General features: G+C 38.3%; 1 protein-coding gene across 1 annotated transcript in view; it reads right to left on the bottom strand.

Moving 5' to 3' along the window:
• Nucleotides 1-2,674: 2,674 nt before the first annotated feature.
• Nucleotides 2,675-16,797, bottom strand: part of LOC133554236 (uncharacterized) — a 65,824-nt gene continuing 51,701 nt past the window's right edge. The window contains exons 18-19 of the mRNA XM_061902729.1: nt 14,462-14,666; nt 2,675-6,384 (exon numbers count right to left, since the gene is read on the bottom strand). Coding sequence (XP_061758713.1) covers nt 5,935-6,384; nt 14,462-14,666 — 655 coding nt within the window. The 3' untranslated portion in view covers nt 2,675-5,934. The remainder of the gene's footprint in view (nt 6,385-14,461; nt 14,667-16,797) is intronic.

The raw sequence follows: 16,797 nt of genomic DNA, 5'->3' as shown, positions 1-16,797 counted from the left end.
TTGCATACCGAGCTAGACGATCTACAGAGGATGCAATCTGCTCTGCCCTCCACCCAGCCCTCACCCACCTGGATCAGAAACACTCATATGTGAGAATGCGGTTCATAGATTTCAGTTCAGCATTCAACACCATAATACCACAACAACTCACCTGCAAACTTGGCAAACTGGGCCTCAGCATCTCACTCTGCAATTGGTTGCTCGACTTCCTTAGTCAGAGGCCACAAGTAGTACGTGTTGGTAACAACACCTCAAGCACCATCACCCTGAGCACAGGGGCCCCACAAGGCTGTGTGCTCAGTCCTCTGCTCTTCACTCTACTGACACATGACTGCACACCAACCTACAGCTCCAACCACCTCGTTAAGTTTGCGGACGACACAACTCTGGTAGGTCTCGTCACCAAGGGGGACGAGACTCACTACAGGAAAGAGGTGGACCTCCTGACCACGTGGTGCAGGGACAACAATCTCTTGCTGAATGTCAGCAGAAGACAAAAGAGATTGTTGTCAATTTCCAGAGAGGCCACACTCAAAACCTGCCACTGACCATCGGTGGTGCTGCAGTGGAGAGAGTAAGGAGCACCAAATTCCTGGGGGTGCACAACAGTGAGGACCTGTCATGGACCACCAACACCGCATCACTGGTGAAGAAGGCCCAACAGCTCCTTTACTTCCTGCGAAAACTAAAGCGGGCAAGTGCTCTACCACCCATCCTGACCACTTTTTACAGAGGCACCATTGAAAGCATCCTTTCTAGCTGCATCACTTTGTGGGCCGGGAGCTACACTCAACACAACAGAAGAGACCTGCAGCGCATCGTGAAAACAGCTGGGAAAATCATTGGTGCACCACCCCCATCTCTTCAGGATTTATACACCACCCGCCTCACCCGCAAAGCACTCACAATTGTGAGTGACGCAAGCCACCCCGCACACAACCTGTTCAGCCTCCTTCCCTCTGGAAGAAGATACAAGAGCCTCCGCTCTCGCACCACCAGACTCACATAAGCTTTTACCATGAGGCTGTTAGGCTGCTGAACTCTCTCTGAAATCCCCCTCCCCGGAACAACCTGAACTCTAAACCCTCAGAAAAATGTCTATGCAAAATTGCACACATCTGCTGCTAAGTATATCATAAGTATTTGCACTACTGATGAAACACTCATTTTTTACAGCCATATCCTATTTAAAAACAACAGGAACTATATATATTGTCACTTTAGTAGATAGACATTTTCACGTTGCACTTTACTGTTGTGTTTTCTTTTCTTTTTGTCTACGCATGGGAGAGTGAGAAACAAAATTTCGATTCCTTTGTATGTCTTTACATGTAAAGAAATTGACAAATAAAGCTGACTTGACTTGACTATATCAATGATGAAATCTTGACATTGCAACACATGCCAATACGGCCGGTTTAGTTTACTAAATTGCAATTTTAAATTTCGTGCGGAAGTATCGTGCTAAAACGTCGTGGTATGATGACACGTGCACGTGAAGTCACACATTGTAGAGGACATCTTGTTCCAGCACCGTTCCCAGCTATATGTCGTCTGTTTTTATCGCATAATTCCACACTATTATGGACATCTGTGTTGCTGAATCTTTTGCAATTTTTTCAATGAATAATGGAGACGTCAAAAAAGAAAGCTGTAGGTGGAAAGCGGTGTATTGCAGCTGCCTTTAGCAACACAAACACAGCCGGTGTTTCATTGTTTGCATTCCCGAAAAATTACGGTGAAGTTTTACTATGGAACAGAGCGGTCAAGCGAACACGGTTGGATTGGACCGCACACACAAAGTGCAGTGTATTATGCAGCAATCATTTCGAAAGATCGTGTTTCGAAGAGGGTCCCTTGCGAAGGGCAGAGATGGGCATCGCCACCACCTTTAGGTTGTACAGGTACGACCATATAATCCCACTAAAACACTAGTAACACAATAAGCAGATAAGGGATTTTCCAGAATTATCCTAGTAAATGTGTCTAATAACATCTGAATCGCTCCCACTGTATAGTCTTTTTTTTCTTTTTTTTTTTCTAGTCCTTCACTCTCACTTTCCTCATCCACGAATCTTTCATCCGCGCTCAAATTATTGGGGAAATCGTCGCTTTCTCGGCCCGAATCGCTCTCGCTGCTGTTGGCCATGATTGTAAACAATGTGAGGATGTGAGGAGCTCCACAACCCGTGACGTCACGCGCACATCGTCTGCTACTTCCGGTACAGGCAAGGCTTTTTTATTAGCGACCAAAAGTTGCGAACTTTATCGTCGATGTTCTCTACTAAATCCTTTCAGCAAAAATATGGCAATATCGCGAAATGATCAAATATGACACATAGAAAGGACCTGCTATCCCCGTTTAAATAAGAAAATCTAATTTCAGTAGGCCTTTAAGTTACACCTCTGTAAGTATAATACATTCTCAATGTTGATATGACACCCAATTTTAACTGAAATACTGTACTGTAGCTCTTTTTTAAAAGGGTAATATGCTTAAAAACACAACTGTTAGCATGTCAATGGGATTTCCATGCTGGTTTCGTACAATGCTAACATTGCTCTTTTGTCACTACTTGTTTTAATGACCAAAAACAATTATGAAAAAATAATGAAAAATGCATTCAATGTCCAATTCTGTCTAAATCAGAAAGTAAATACGACCACAAGCAAATAAGTAACAATGATGTTTTATTTCAATGTATTTGAATACTTGTTATTATATTATTAGTATTGTGCAAAAGCATCAATGTAGTAGCCCATCTTAGCCTCCTTTGGTCTTTTAAATGTATTCAGTTAACAGTCAGGTCGAACAGTTGATCAAATTGAAACAAAACGCACATTTGCAATAGTTGATGACCAAAAGTGTCAGAAAGTCCTTGGCTGGTTTGCTAAGCATACTTCAAAACAACACATTTAGGTCTACTAAAACACCTGCTTACACACCTCTCAAAATATCTATATTATTACAATATAGACAATATAAAGATAACATGATGTACAGTAAATACATATTGGACTGTGTGCTAAAGAATACCTCTGAATGCATTCAGGGCTGTTATTAGGTTAAATTGTATTTAAACACAGCAAAAACATGTTAAATGTGGCATTAATAAATACTCAACAACGCTTTACTAAACCTAAATCAAAGAGAAAACAAAATTAGTTCCATTTTGAAGAAATATTTACTTGAAACAATTAGAATTAATACATACGTTGGCATTTTCCATTCAGCCCTGATGTTACATCAGATCATAAGATAACAATCCACAGATACCTATGCAGTAGAAAAAAAGTCCAATATTTTCCTTTCCGGTAAATTTTTATATAAAAAAACAACTAGGTCCTCAAATAAGACAATTCAGAATACCATTGCTGATTAGTGCCAGGATAGTTGTGATAATAACCATAGAAGTGAAAATCAAACTTCAACCAGAAAGTGGGAAAATGATCCAGGCCTTTCGGTACTGTGGCTGTTCATTACAGTGTGTCTTTGTCATGATCCTTGGTCCGGATCATGTTTTTGTGTTTTCTGTTAGTTTTGGACTCATTTAGTTCCTGCTTGTGCACCTCCTAAGTTTGTTCTGGTTGAACCTACCACATAGCGAAGGACGAACAGTGTTTGATTTCCTATTATGCAGCACATTTTTATTGTGTGACATCATGCACAAAAGTGCACTTTATTTGTTTTAAAGTATTTTAGTGGCGTTCTGTACAAAAAGTGCACTTTAATTTAGTGTTGTTTTGATGTCATCTTAGTGACATCATGCACCTAAGTGCACTCATAGCTTGTTTTAAAATGTCTCTGACAATCTTGCACTTTATGTTTTGGAAATGACATGAATGTTTGTGCCACTGCTTGATAACTGTTTAATAAATACAGTTTTGCTAAATTGACTTAGTTGTGATTTCCCTCTCTGCTTGAAAGTTTAAAATTAGCATATATTAATGCAGTATGAAGAAGAATGTTTTAATGTAGACACATAGAATCACTTGAATCAAGTGTTCATTCAAGGCTAAGGCATAATATCGAGATATATATGGTGTATCGCGATATGGTCAAAAAATGTTGAGATATTAAAAAAAGGCCATGTCGCCCAGCCCTTATTTGGACCATGGATGTGAAATATTGTGTGAATTGATATCTCCATATTAAATGTATGCACTTAATGAACAGTGTAATGCTCATGCTCAATGACTAACAATATTGAAAATATCCATTGGTTGATGGCACATTGGCAATGTTTTAACTTTAAAGTTGCCAAAAATTTACTTTAGACCCTCTGCTTTGGGGGTTCAAGTGTACAAACCCCGTTTCCATATGAATTGGGAAATTTTGTTAGATGTATATATATAAACGGAATACAATGATTTGCAAATCCTTTTCAACCCATATTCAGTTGAATGCACTACAAAGACAAGATATTTGATTTTCAAACTCACAAACTTTACTTTCTTTTTTGCAAATAATAATTAACTTAGTATTTCATGGCTGCAACACGTGCCAAAGTGGGAAAGGGCATGTTCACCACTGTGTTACATCACTTTTTCTTTTAACAACATTCAATAAACGTTTGGGAACTGAGGAAACTAATTGTTGAAGCTTTGAAAGTGGAATTCTTTCCCATTCTTGTTTTATGTAGAGCTTCAGTCGTTCAACAGTCCGGGGTCTCTGCTGTCGTATTTTATGCTTCATAATGCGCCACACATTTTCTATGGGAGACAGGTCTGGACTGCAGGCGGGCCAGGAAAGTACCCGCACTCTATTTTTACGAAGCCACGCTGTTGTAACACGTGCTCAATGTGGATTGGCTTTGTCTTGCTGAAATAAGCAGGGGCGTCCATGAAAAAGACAGCGTTTAGATGGCAGCATATGTTGTTCCAAAACCTGTACGTACCTTTCAGCATTAATGGTGCCTTCACAGATGTGTAAGTTACCCATGCCTTGGGCACTAATGCACCCACATACCATCACAGATGCTGACTTTTGAACTTTGCGCCGATAAAAGTCTGGATGGTTCGCTTCCCCTTTGGTCCGGATGACACGATGTCGAATATTTCCAAAAAACAATTTGAAATGTGGACTCGTCAGACCACAGGACACTTTTTCACTTTACATAAATCCATCTTAGATGATCTGGGGCCCAGAGAAGCCGGCGGCATTTCTGGATGTTGTTGATTAATGGCTTTTGCTTTGCATCGTAGAGATTTAACTTGCACTTACAGATGTAGCGACAAACTGTATTTAGGAACAGTGGTTTTCTGAACTGTTCCTGAGCCCATGTGGTGATATCCTTTAGAGATTGATGTCGGTTTTTGATACAGTGCCGTCTGAGGGATCGAAGGTCACGGTCATTCAATGTTGGTTTCCGGCCATGCCTCTTAAGTGGAGTGATTTCTCCAGATTCTCTGAAACCTTTTGATGATGATATGGACCGTAGATGTTGAAATCCCTAAATTTCTTGCAATTTCACTTTGAGAAAGGTTGTTCTTAAATTGTTTGACTATTAGCTCACGCAGTTGTGGACAAAAGGGTGTACCTCGCCCCATCCTTTCTTGTGAAAGACTGAGCATTTTTTGGGAAGCTGTTTTTATACCCAATCATGGCACCCACCTGTTTCCAATTAGCCTGCACACCTGTGGGATGTTCAAATAAGTGTTTTATGAGCATTCCTCAACTTTATCAGTATTTATTGCCACCTTTCCCAACTTCTGTGTCACGTGTTGCTAGCATCAAATTTAAAAGTTAATGATTTGCAAAAAAAAAAACGTTTATCATTTTGAATATCAAATATGTTGTCTTTGTAGCATATTCAATCGAATATGGGTTGAAAATAATTTGCAAATAATTGTATTCCGTTTATATTTACGTGCAACATAATTTCCCAACTCATATGGAAACAGGGTTTGTAAATACAAATGTGCGTTTAGTGTTTATTTGTTGTGATCAACCCTGGCCTTGTCGCTGTCTTGGCTGTTCGCTAAGCGTGGCACAAACGATGACGAGAAAGTGGACGCAGAATTGATGGGAGCCCTTGTGGCCACGGGGTAAAAATGAACGTCGACCGCCACGGTAGTGTGTCCTAAGGAGACGTAGTGGGAGAGCGTCAGTGGAGGGCTGCCATGCGAGATGCTGAGGCTGTGGTGGATAGGCGCCGCCAGAGACTCGGTGCCTTGCAGGGTCAGAGAGGAGCGTAGGCCGGCGTCGCGTGGAGAGGGCAAGGGTGAAGGTGTGGGTGAGGGGGTTGATGGGGGAGGCAAGGTGTCCTGGCAGAAGCTGTGGTTGTCTCCTGCGTTACTTTGCCAGTCCTCTGCGCACTGCTGCTGGATGCTGGGAGGACTGGGAGGAGAACAGGCCTTCTCCTCCTCCACACAGGCGTCAATCTAGGTCAGAACAAAAAGTGGAGGCAGACAAGCTTCAGAAAAATCAAGAACACATATATAGTCATACACATGTTTCAGTTATGTTTAAAAATCCAAGTTTTCAGAGAATCAGAATCAGAATCGGAATCCGCTTTATTGTCATTACGCAGGGTAACGAGATTGAGGCCATTCCATACAGTGCGATGTGTGCATGCAAGAATGTAATATATGAAAATATAAAAAATATAGAAGTGCAAAGAAAGGTGTGGAAGAGAACAGTGTACACTCTATACCAGGGGTCACCAAAATTTTTAAAACCAATAGCTATTTCTTGGGTACTGATTAATGCGAAGGGCTACCAGTTTGATACACACTTAAATAAATTGCTAGAAATAGCCAATTTGCTCAATTTACCTTATATATATATATATATATATATATATATATATATATATATATATATATATATATACAATGGGTATTTCTGTCTGTCATTCTATCGTACATTTTTTTTCCTTTTACGGAAGGTTTTTTGTAGAGAGTAAATAATGAAAAAAACACTTAATTGAACGGTTTAAAAGAGGAGAAAACAGAAAAAAAATTATAATTAAATATTGAAACATAGTTTATCTTCAATTTTGACTCTTTAAAACACAAAATTCAACCCTAAAAAAAGAAGAGAAAAACTAGCTAATTTGAATATTTTTGAAAAAATTTAAAAAATAATTTACGGAACATCATTAGTAATTTTTCCTGATTAAGATTCATTTTAGAATTTTGATGACATATTTTAAATAGGTTAAAATCCAATTGGACCAAGCTATATTTCTAACAAAGACAAATCAATATTTCTTTTAGATTTTCCAGAACAAAAATTTTAAAAGAAATTCAAAAGACTTTGAAATAAGATTTAAATTTGATTCTTAAGTTTTTTACATTTGCCAGAATTTTAATTTGGGGTGGTATAGCTCGGTTGGTAGAGTGGCCGTGCCAGCAACTTGAGGGTTCCAGGTTCGATTCCTGCTTCCGCCATCCTAGTCACTGCCGTTGTGTCCTTGGGCAAGACAGTTTACCCACCTGCTCCCAGTGCCACCCACACTGGTTTAAATGTAACTTAGATATTGGGTTTCACTATGTAAAGTGCTTTGAGTCACTAGAGAAAAGCGCTATATAAATATAATTCACTTCACTTCACTAATCATAGTAAGTTTGAAGAAATATTTCACAAATATTATTCGTCAAAAAACAGAAGCTAAAATGAAGAATTAAATTAAAATGTATTTATTATTCTTTAAAATACAAATATTAATTTACTTGAACATTTATTTAAATTGTCAGGAAAGAAGAGGAAGGAATTTAAAAGGTAAAAAGGTATATGTGCTTAAAAATCCTAAATCATTTTTAAGGTTGTATTTTTCTCTAAAATTGTCTTTCTGAAAGTTATAAGAAGCAAAGTAAAAAAATCAATGAATTTATTTAAACAAGTGAAGACCAAGTCTATATATATGTTCTTGGATTTTCAAATTCTATTTGAGTTTTGTCTCTCTTGGAATTAAAAATGTCGAGCAAAGTGAGACCAGCTTGCTAGTAAATAAATACAATTTTGGAAATAGAGGCAGCTCACTAGTAAGTGCTGCTATTTAAGTTATTTTTAAAACAGGCCAGCGGGCTACTCATCTGGTCCTTATGGGCGACCTGGTGCCCGCGGGCACCGCGTTGGTGACTCCTGCTCTGTACACTCTGCACAATGTACACTCTATACCAGAGATAGTCATTCACATTGACATCCCACTGGGTTGTGAGTTTTTCCTTGCCCTTATGTGGGCTCTGAACTGAGGATGTCGTTGTGGCTTGTGCAGTCCTTTGAGACACTTTTAATTTAGGGCTTTATAAATAAACATTGATTGATTGATTGATTGAAATCAACATCGCCCATTGAAATTAATCACAATCAATTTAATGCAGTGGTTCTTAACCTGGGTTCGATCGAACCCTAGGGGTTCGGTGAGTCGGCCTCAGGGGTTCGGCAAAGGTCAAAACACACCCGACTCATCGTCTCAATAAAAACTTTTTCCTATCGCCGTATTACGGATACAGCAACAGCAGAAGTCACACTGATTTGCAGGTGTGTAATTTGTTGTGAGTTTATGCACTGTGTTGGTTTTGTTCTTTGAACAAAGTGATGTTCATACACGGTTCATTTTGTGCACCTGTAAAAAAATGGTAACATTTTAGTATGGGAATATATTCACCATTAATTAGTGGCTTATTAACATGCAAATGAGTAACATATTGGCTCTTAACAAGTCATCATTAAGTACATATTAATACCTTATTCGGCAGGGCCTCATTATAACCCTAACCCTCTAACCCTAACCCTAACCAAATAACTCCAAATTAAGTCTTTGTCACTTAGAATAAGTTCTCCATACTAAAGTGTTACCAAAAACACATAACTTTGTCTTGAATTTAAAAAATATATATATTTTTCACTAAGAAGGGTTCGGTGAATGCGCGTATGAAACTAACGGGGTTCAGTACCTCCAACAAGCTTAAGAACCACTGATTTAATGTGTGTTTGGTCCCCCAAAACAGCACAATGTTAACACGTCTTTTAAAAAGGAAACTAAACTTTTAGATTAGAAATATTGCATAAAACAATACAATATAATGTACTCCTAACAGTCACAGTAATTTGACTTTCATGGTATCTCCTTCCACATGCTTTTCCGTCAAACACACCTTAAGCAGCTTTACCATACTTACATGGGTAAATTCTTGACATTTAGATGTTACATTAATGTCCTTAACTGGTTTTATGGACTAATTCTGCTTCCGTGTGGTGCAGACTTGCATTTGTATGCTCCAACTGCTTCACCAAGTGGGCTACACGATTGGTCATATTTTTGATGATCGTTTTCTTTCAATCAATCAATTTATCTGCGTCTTCTTCTAAGTGCTGTCCTTCATGCTCACTTTCTTTGTTACCATAGTTGGAAAACAAAATTATGTCCATCTCTAGATATACGCTATTGCTACCCTGTTCCTAGCAAGTACGACCAGATATTTTGAGCAGATTTTACAGGGTTTATTCTGACAATCTCTGAGCCAACGAGCGGTAGGTAGGCTCACAATTTAAATGTATGCTCTCAATTTAGAGCGTAACAATTAGCCAAGAGACAGCTCGTTTCTCAAAACACTTGAAAAATTGGGGCACTCGTAACCACCTGGTAGGCCTACCACTATATGTATGCAATTTTTTTAGTTTTTACAATTTATCTGTTCAATTATTCATTCAATTGTTATTTTATTATTTGGTATTACTTTGTTGATTTCATCAGCATTTCTATTAAAGTATAATATATATATATACATATATATATATGTATATATATATATATATATATATATATATATATATATATATATATATATATATATATATATATATATATATACATATATATATATATATATATATATATAGGCTTCACGGTGGCAGAGGGGTTAGTGCGTCTGCCTCACAATACGAAGGTCCTGCAGCCCTGGGTTCAAATCCAGGCTCGGGATCTTTCTGTGTGGAGTTTGCATGTTCTCCCCGTGAATGCGTTGGTTCCCTCCGGGTACTCCGGCTTCCTCCCACTTCCAAAGACATGCACCTGGGGATAGGTTGATTGGCAACAATAAATTGGCCCTAGTGTGTGAATGTGAGTGTTGGCCCTGCGATGAGGTGGCAACTTGTTCAGGGTGTACCCCGCCTTCCGCCCAATTGTAGCTGAGATAAGCGCCAGCGCCCCCCGCGACCCCCAAAAAAAGGGAATAAGCGGTAGAAAATGCATGGATATATATATATATATATATATATATATATATATATATATATATATATATATATATATAACCGTTCAAAAGTTTGGGGTCACATTGAAATGTCCTTATTTTTTAAGGAAAAGCACAAAAGGCTAATTGATGATTAGAAAATCCTTGTGCAATCATGTTCACACACTTGAAAACAGTTTAGCTCGTTACAGAAGCTACAAAATTGACCTTCCTTTGAGCAGATTGAGTTTCTGGAGCGTCACATTTGTGGGGTCAATTAAACGCTCAAAATGGCCAGAAAAAGAAAACTTTCATCTGAAACTCGACAGTCTATTCTTGTTCTTAGAAATTAAGGCTATTCCATGCGAGAAATTGCTAATAAATTCAAGATTTCTCACAACGGTGCGTACTACTCCCTTCAGAGGACAGCACAAACAGGCTCTAACCAGAGTAGAAAAAGAAGTGGGAGGCCACGTTGCACAACTGAGCAAGAAGATAAGTACATTAGAGTCTCTAGTTTGAGAAACAGATGCCTCACAGGTCCCCAACTGGCATCTTCATTAAATAGTACCCGCAAAACACCAGTGTCAACATCTACAGTGAAGAGGCAGCTGCGGGATTCTGGGCTTCAGGGCAGAGTGGCAAAGAAAAAGCCATATCCGAGACTGGCCAATAAAAGAAAAATATTAAGATGGGCAAAAGAACACAGACATTGGACAGAGGAAGACTGGAAAAAAGTGTTGTGGACGAATGAATCCAAGTATGAGGTGTTTGGATCACAAAGAAGAACGTTTGTGAGACGCAGAACAACTGAAAAGATGCTCGAAGAATGCCTGACACCATCTGTTAAGCATGGTGGAGGTAATGTGATGGTCTGGGGTTGCTTTGGTGCTGGTAAGGTGGGAGATTTGTACAGGGTAAAAGGGATTCTGAATAAGGAAGGCTATCACTCCATTTTGCAATGCCATGCCATACCCAGTGGACAGCGCTTGATTGGAGCCAATTTCATCCTACAACAGGACAATGACCCAAAACACACCTCCAAATTGTGCAAGAACTATTTAGAGAAGAAGCAGGCAGCTGGTGTTCTATCGGTAATGGAGTGGCCAGCGCAGTCACCAGATCTGAACCCCATTGAGCTGTTGTGGGAGCAGCTTGACCGTATGGTACGCAAGAAGTGCCGATCCAACCCATCCAATTTGTGGGAGCTGCTCCTAAAATCGTGGGATGCAATTTCTCCGGATTACCTCAACAAATTACCAGCTAGAATGCCAAAGGTCTGCAATGCTGTAATTGCTGCAAATGGAGTATTCTTTGACGAAAGCTAAGTTTGATGTAAAAAAAATCTTATTTCAAATACAAATCATTGTCAATGATTGACAATGTCAATGTCTTGACTCTATTTTTTATTAATTTCACAACGTATGGTGGTGAATAAGTGTGACTTTTCATGGAAAACACAAAATTGTTTGGGTGTCCCCAAACTTTTGAACAGTAGTATGTATATATATATATATATATATATATATATATATATATATATATATATATATATATATATATAGTAGAGATATAGTAGAGTTCTACGCTCCACTGACATATGATATTTACATATAAAATAATACTTATACACATAAAACCAGTAGAATAAACTAATATATAATATGTGTAATTTTATTATTTGGTATTACTTTGTTGATTTCATCAGCATTTCTATTAAAGTATAATATATATATATACATATATATATATATATATATATATATATATACTGTATGTATATATATATATATACATGTATATATATATACAGTATATATATATATACATATATATTTTATATATATATATATATACTGTATATATATATAGATTTATATATATATATATCTATATATATATAGATTTAGATGTATATAATATTGTTATTGTAGTTTAAGTGACATTCGCACAAGTGTAAATGTGCGAATGTCACTTAAAATATAATAACAATAATATATACATATATATATATATATACAGTATATATGTATACATGCACCTGGGGATAGGTTGATTGGCAACACTAAATTGGCCCTAGTGTGTGAATGTGAGTGTGAATGTTGTCTGTCTATCTGTGTTGGCCCTGCGATGAGGTGGCGACTTGTCCAGGGTGTACCCTGCCTTCCGCCCGATTGTATTTTGAGATAGGCACCAGCGCCCCCCGCGACCCCGAAAGGGAATAAGCGGTAGAAAAAAATAATGGATACATATATATATATATATATATATATATATATATATATATATATATATATATATATATATGTCTTGATTGGATTATCCGGAGAATAGTGCTCGATACCGTGGTAGAGCGCAATATGTAGGTGTGGGAAAAAATCACAAGACTACTTCATCTCTACAGATCTGTTTCATGAGGGGTTCCCTCAATCATCAGGAGATTTTAATGGAAGCATTCACATACAATGGTTTATATAGAGCACAGAGTGGGTGGGTACAAGCAGGCGTAGGGTGTGGTGATTGGCTCATGTGTTACCTAGGAGGTGTTTCCGTCTATGGCGGCATGTTGAAATGGGGTGGGTTCATAGGTGAGGGTGAAGTTGTATCCGCTTTCATCAAGTGCTTTCTGGTAAGAATACCTACCGGAATTAATAAAAGGCTATCGATGCTGTCATCCAGCAAAGCTGAATTCGACCAAGCAACCCCCCCGTACCAGAAAGCACTTGATGAAAGCGGATACAACTTCACCCTCACCTATGAACCCACCCCAGGAAACCAACCAAAAAAGAGCAGAAAACGAAACAACATCATCTGGTACAATCCGCCATTCAGCAAAGACGTCTCAACCAACATCGGCCGCAAGTTCCTCACTCTGATCGACAAACACTTCCCCAAAGGCAACACCCTAACAAAAATATTCAACAAGAACAACATTAAATTGAGCTACAGCTGTATGAATAACATACAACAAATCATTTCAAACCGCAACAAAGCAATTGCAAAAGGACTGCCTACCCCCAGACTAAACGACTCTGAAACCAATAATGAATGTAACTGTCGCAAGAAACCTGATTGCCCTCTCAACGGAAGGTGCTTACAGACATCAGTCGTTTACCAAGCAAAGGTAATACGCAAGGACATTAACACATCCGACACGTACGTAGGATTAACCGAAGGAGCGTTCAAAACAAGATGGAATAATCACAACGCCTCCTTTAGAAACCAGACTTTGCAGAATTCTACAGAACTCAGCAAACACATTTGGAACCTCAAAGACAATAATGTTGAATATTCAATAACATGGCAAATTCTTGCATCCAGCACACCTTACAACAGTGGTAATAAAAGATGCAACCTATGCTTAAAAGAGAAACTGTTTATTATATATCATCTAGATCTATCATCCCTCAACAAGCGCAGTGAAATCATTTCAACATGCCGCCATAGACGGAAACACCTCCTAGGTAACACATGAGCCAATCACCACACCCTACGCATGCTTGTACCCACCCACTCTGTGCTCTATATAAACCATTGTATGTGAATGCTTCCATTATAATCTCCTGATGATTGAGGGAACCCCTCATGAAACAGATCTGTAGAGATGAAGTAGTCTTGTGATGTTTTCCCACACCTACATATATATATATATATATATATATATATATATATATATATATACAGTATATATGTATACATATATATATATATGTATATATATATATATATATATATATATATATATATATATATATATATATATATATATATATATATATATACATATCTGCGATGAGGTGGCGGCTTGTCCAGGGTGTAACCCGCCTGCCGCCCGACTGTAGCAAATGGATGGATATATATATATATGTATATATATATATATATATATATATATATATATATATATATATTATATATATATATATATATGTGCGTATATATATATATATATTTATTTTTTTTACTTTAAAAGAAATGCTGATGAAGTCAACAAAGTAATACCAAATAACAAGATAACATATATTATATATTATTTTATTTTAGTTGTTTTATGTGTATAAGTGTTATTTTATATGTAAATATCATATGTCAGTGGAGCGCAGACCTCCAACAAAGTCCATCAATTAAATAGTGGTCATGCTGGAGCCCTTCCTCCTATCTTAGGGGTCTGGTATTATGGGAGGTTTTGAGGAAGTAGGTTAAGTAGTTGTGTAGTATAATAGTTAACATAAAGTTATTAAATTCCTAACTTGTAGAGGTATGTAGCTGAATATCCAACCTTAGTGTCTGCAATAGCTTCAGGATACGTCTCCACGGTGACCGAGTGGTCACCCCGTGGGCATGTGTGCGCCTCCTCATGAAGGTCCTCGCAGGTGGGCTCCATCTGCACTGTGACCAGGCTGAGCCCTGGGGGTCTGGCTCGGGTGTCGCACGTGCTGGTGTTGTGCTCGATCACTGCCACGCACTCGTCATCTTCGAAGGCTCTGCAGGTGTCATGCACACAACAACACGGTCATGGTGGACATTCTGTAGCTAAGAGAATTAAAGGAGCCATATGTAATAATTTCATGTCAAGTCATCGTTAAATGGCCCTGATGTCTCAAAAGGCATTAATAAATCATGTTATTTTCAAATGCCTTTATACCTGATAATAATGGATCAGCCGGGATATGCTAATTTCAAAATTAGATTTACAGCCCCGAAATCTTGTCATTGTTTTCATTTCGATGCCTGCCAATTAGAAAGTCTGTGAGTGTGTTACATTGAGGTTGCGAGTTACGCACCGCATTTTTCGTCCAGCTTGCCACTGGTAAAGTTACTAAACATGTCAGACCTTAGCAAATCTCAAAGGCGTCGCTACGATTCTCAACTTATTCACGACAAAGCCTGTAACAAAACGAGGATTTGTATCTGGAATACCTTTGTAAAATGCGGACGATTGAAGGCGGAGAAAATATGTTTTAATCTGACCCAAACTTGCTAATTTCCTCCTTGATATGCAACTAAGGCATTTACATTTTCTTATTACTTGTAATAAAAGGAAATGGATATTTTGTATGTAAACTATATTGTCCAATACAGTCTATGATCTTGTCTAACAAAGCTCGTATGTTCGTTCAACGAATGCTTAGTGTGATTGTGCTTAGCTTTTAGTGTAATGCTTAGCATGCTAACCTGATCAATGACACATCGACATATAGACTAACAGGGGAAATATATGCCCGTTAGCCTGTATGTCGATGTGTATTCCAACTGACAGGGCAAAATATATTTCCGACAAATAAAACATGTGTGGATATTTCGTAGTAGCAGTGCCTTTCGTTCTCAATATGCTGATACACTGAGGAGATGGGTTCCAACTAAGGCAGGGCGATATATCGATATATATCGATATATCGATATATCGCGGGTTTGTCTCTGTGCGATATAGAAAATGACTATTTCGTGGTATTCGAGTATACGTTCTCACGCAGTTGCTTTTATCTGCGGGCATTGCATTGCAGGCTTTATTCACTCTTTGTTGTCTCTCCTTCTCACAGAGCCATAAAACAAGCACACCTTCTTACATACGCCATATACTTATACGCCCTCGCGGAGCAGAGAGGTAGCGGAATGGGTAACGCTAGCTGTAGTGCGAGTGGTAATACGAGAGGAAGAAGGTGCAAATCTGGTAACAAATTAAGGAATAATTGGTTTCCAAGAAAAACAGCAATGTTTCCATCGTCTGGTAGTGGTTTGGCTTCAAGTGGGAAGATGTTGAACAGACAACCGTAATTTGTCAAGTGTGGGGCAAAAGCATTGCTACAAAAAGTAGCATTACTGCTAATATGTAGCATCATTTGAAAAGTCACTCGCTAGAGAATGAAGAGTGCTTGAAACTCTGCATGTCAACATCTCCGTTCGGTGCCACAGCAACAAAATGCCGAGGCAACCATTTCCACATCAACACCGTATGAAAAAAATAGTTAACAACAGAAAGAGATAATGTCCGCAGGAACCTACCACATAGCGAAGTCACATACACTATTTGATTTCCTATCATGCAGCTCATTTTTATTTGACAGTTATTGAAATATCTTTTGTGACATCATGCAAAAAAGTGCACTTTATTTGTTTTAAACTATTGTAGTGGCGTTCTGTACAAAAAGTGCACTTTAATTGAGTGTTTTGATACGTCATATTAGTGACATCGTGCACAAAAGTGCACTAATAGCTTGTTTTAAAATCTCTCCGACAATCTTGCACTTTCTGTTTTGGAATTTACATGAATGCTTGTGCCACTGCTTAATAACTGTTTAATAAAGACCGTTTGGGTCAATTGACTTAGTTGTGGTTTCCCTCTCTGCATGAAAGTTTAAAATGAGCATATATTAATGCATTACTACTCTACTCACTACTCAGTGGCCTAGTGGTTAGAGTGTCCGCCGTGAGATCGGTAGGTTGTGAGTTCAAACCCCGGCCGAGTCATACCAAAGACTATAAAAATGGGACCCATTACCTCCCAGCTTGGCACTCAGCATCGAGGGTTGAAACTGGGGGTTAAATCACCAAAAATGATTCCCGGGCGCGGCACCGCTGCTGCCCACTGCTCAACTCACCTCCCAGGGGGTGAAC

Source organism: Nerophis ophidion, linkage group LG01 (assembly GCF_033978795.1).
Source record: "Nerophis ophidion isolate RoL-2023_Sa linkage group LG01, RoL_Noph_v1.0, whole genome shotgun sequence".
In the NCBI taxonomy this organism is placed as follows: Eukaryota; Metazoa; Chordata; class Actinopteri; order Syngnathiformes; family Syngnathidae; genus Nerophis; species Nerophis ophidion.
This window is presented reverse-complemented; position numbering and strand designations above follow the sequence as displayed.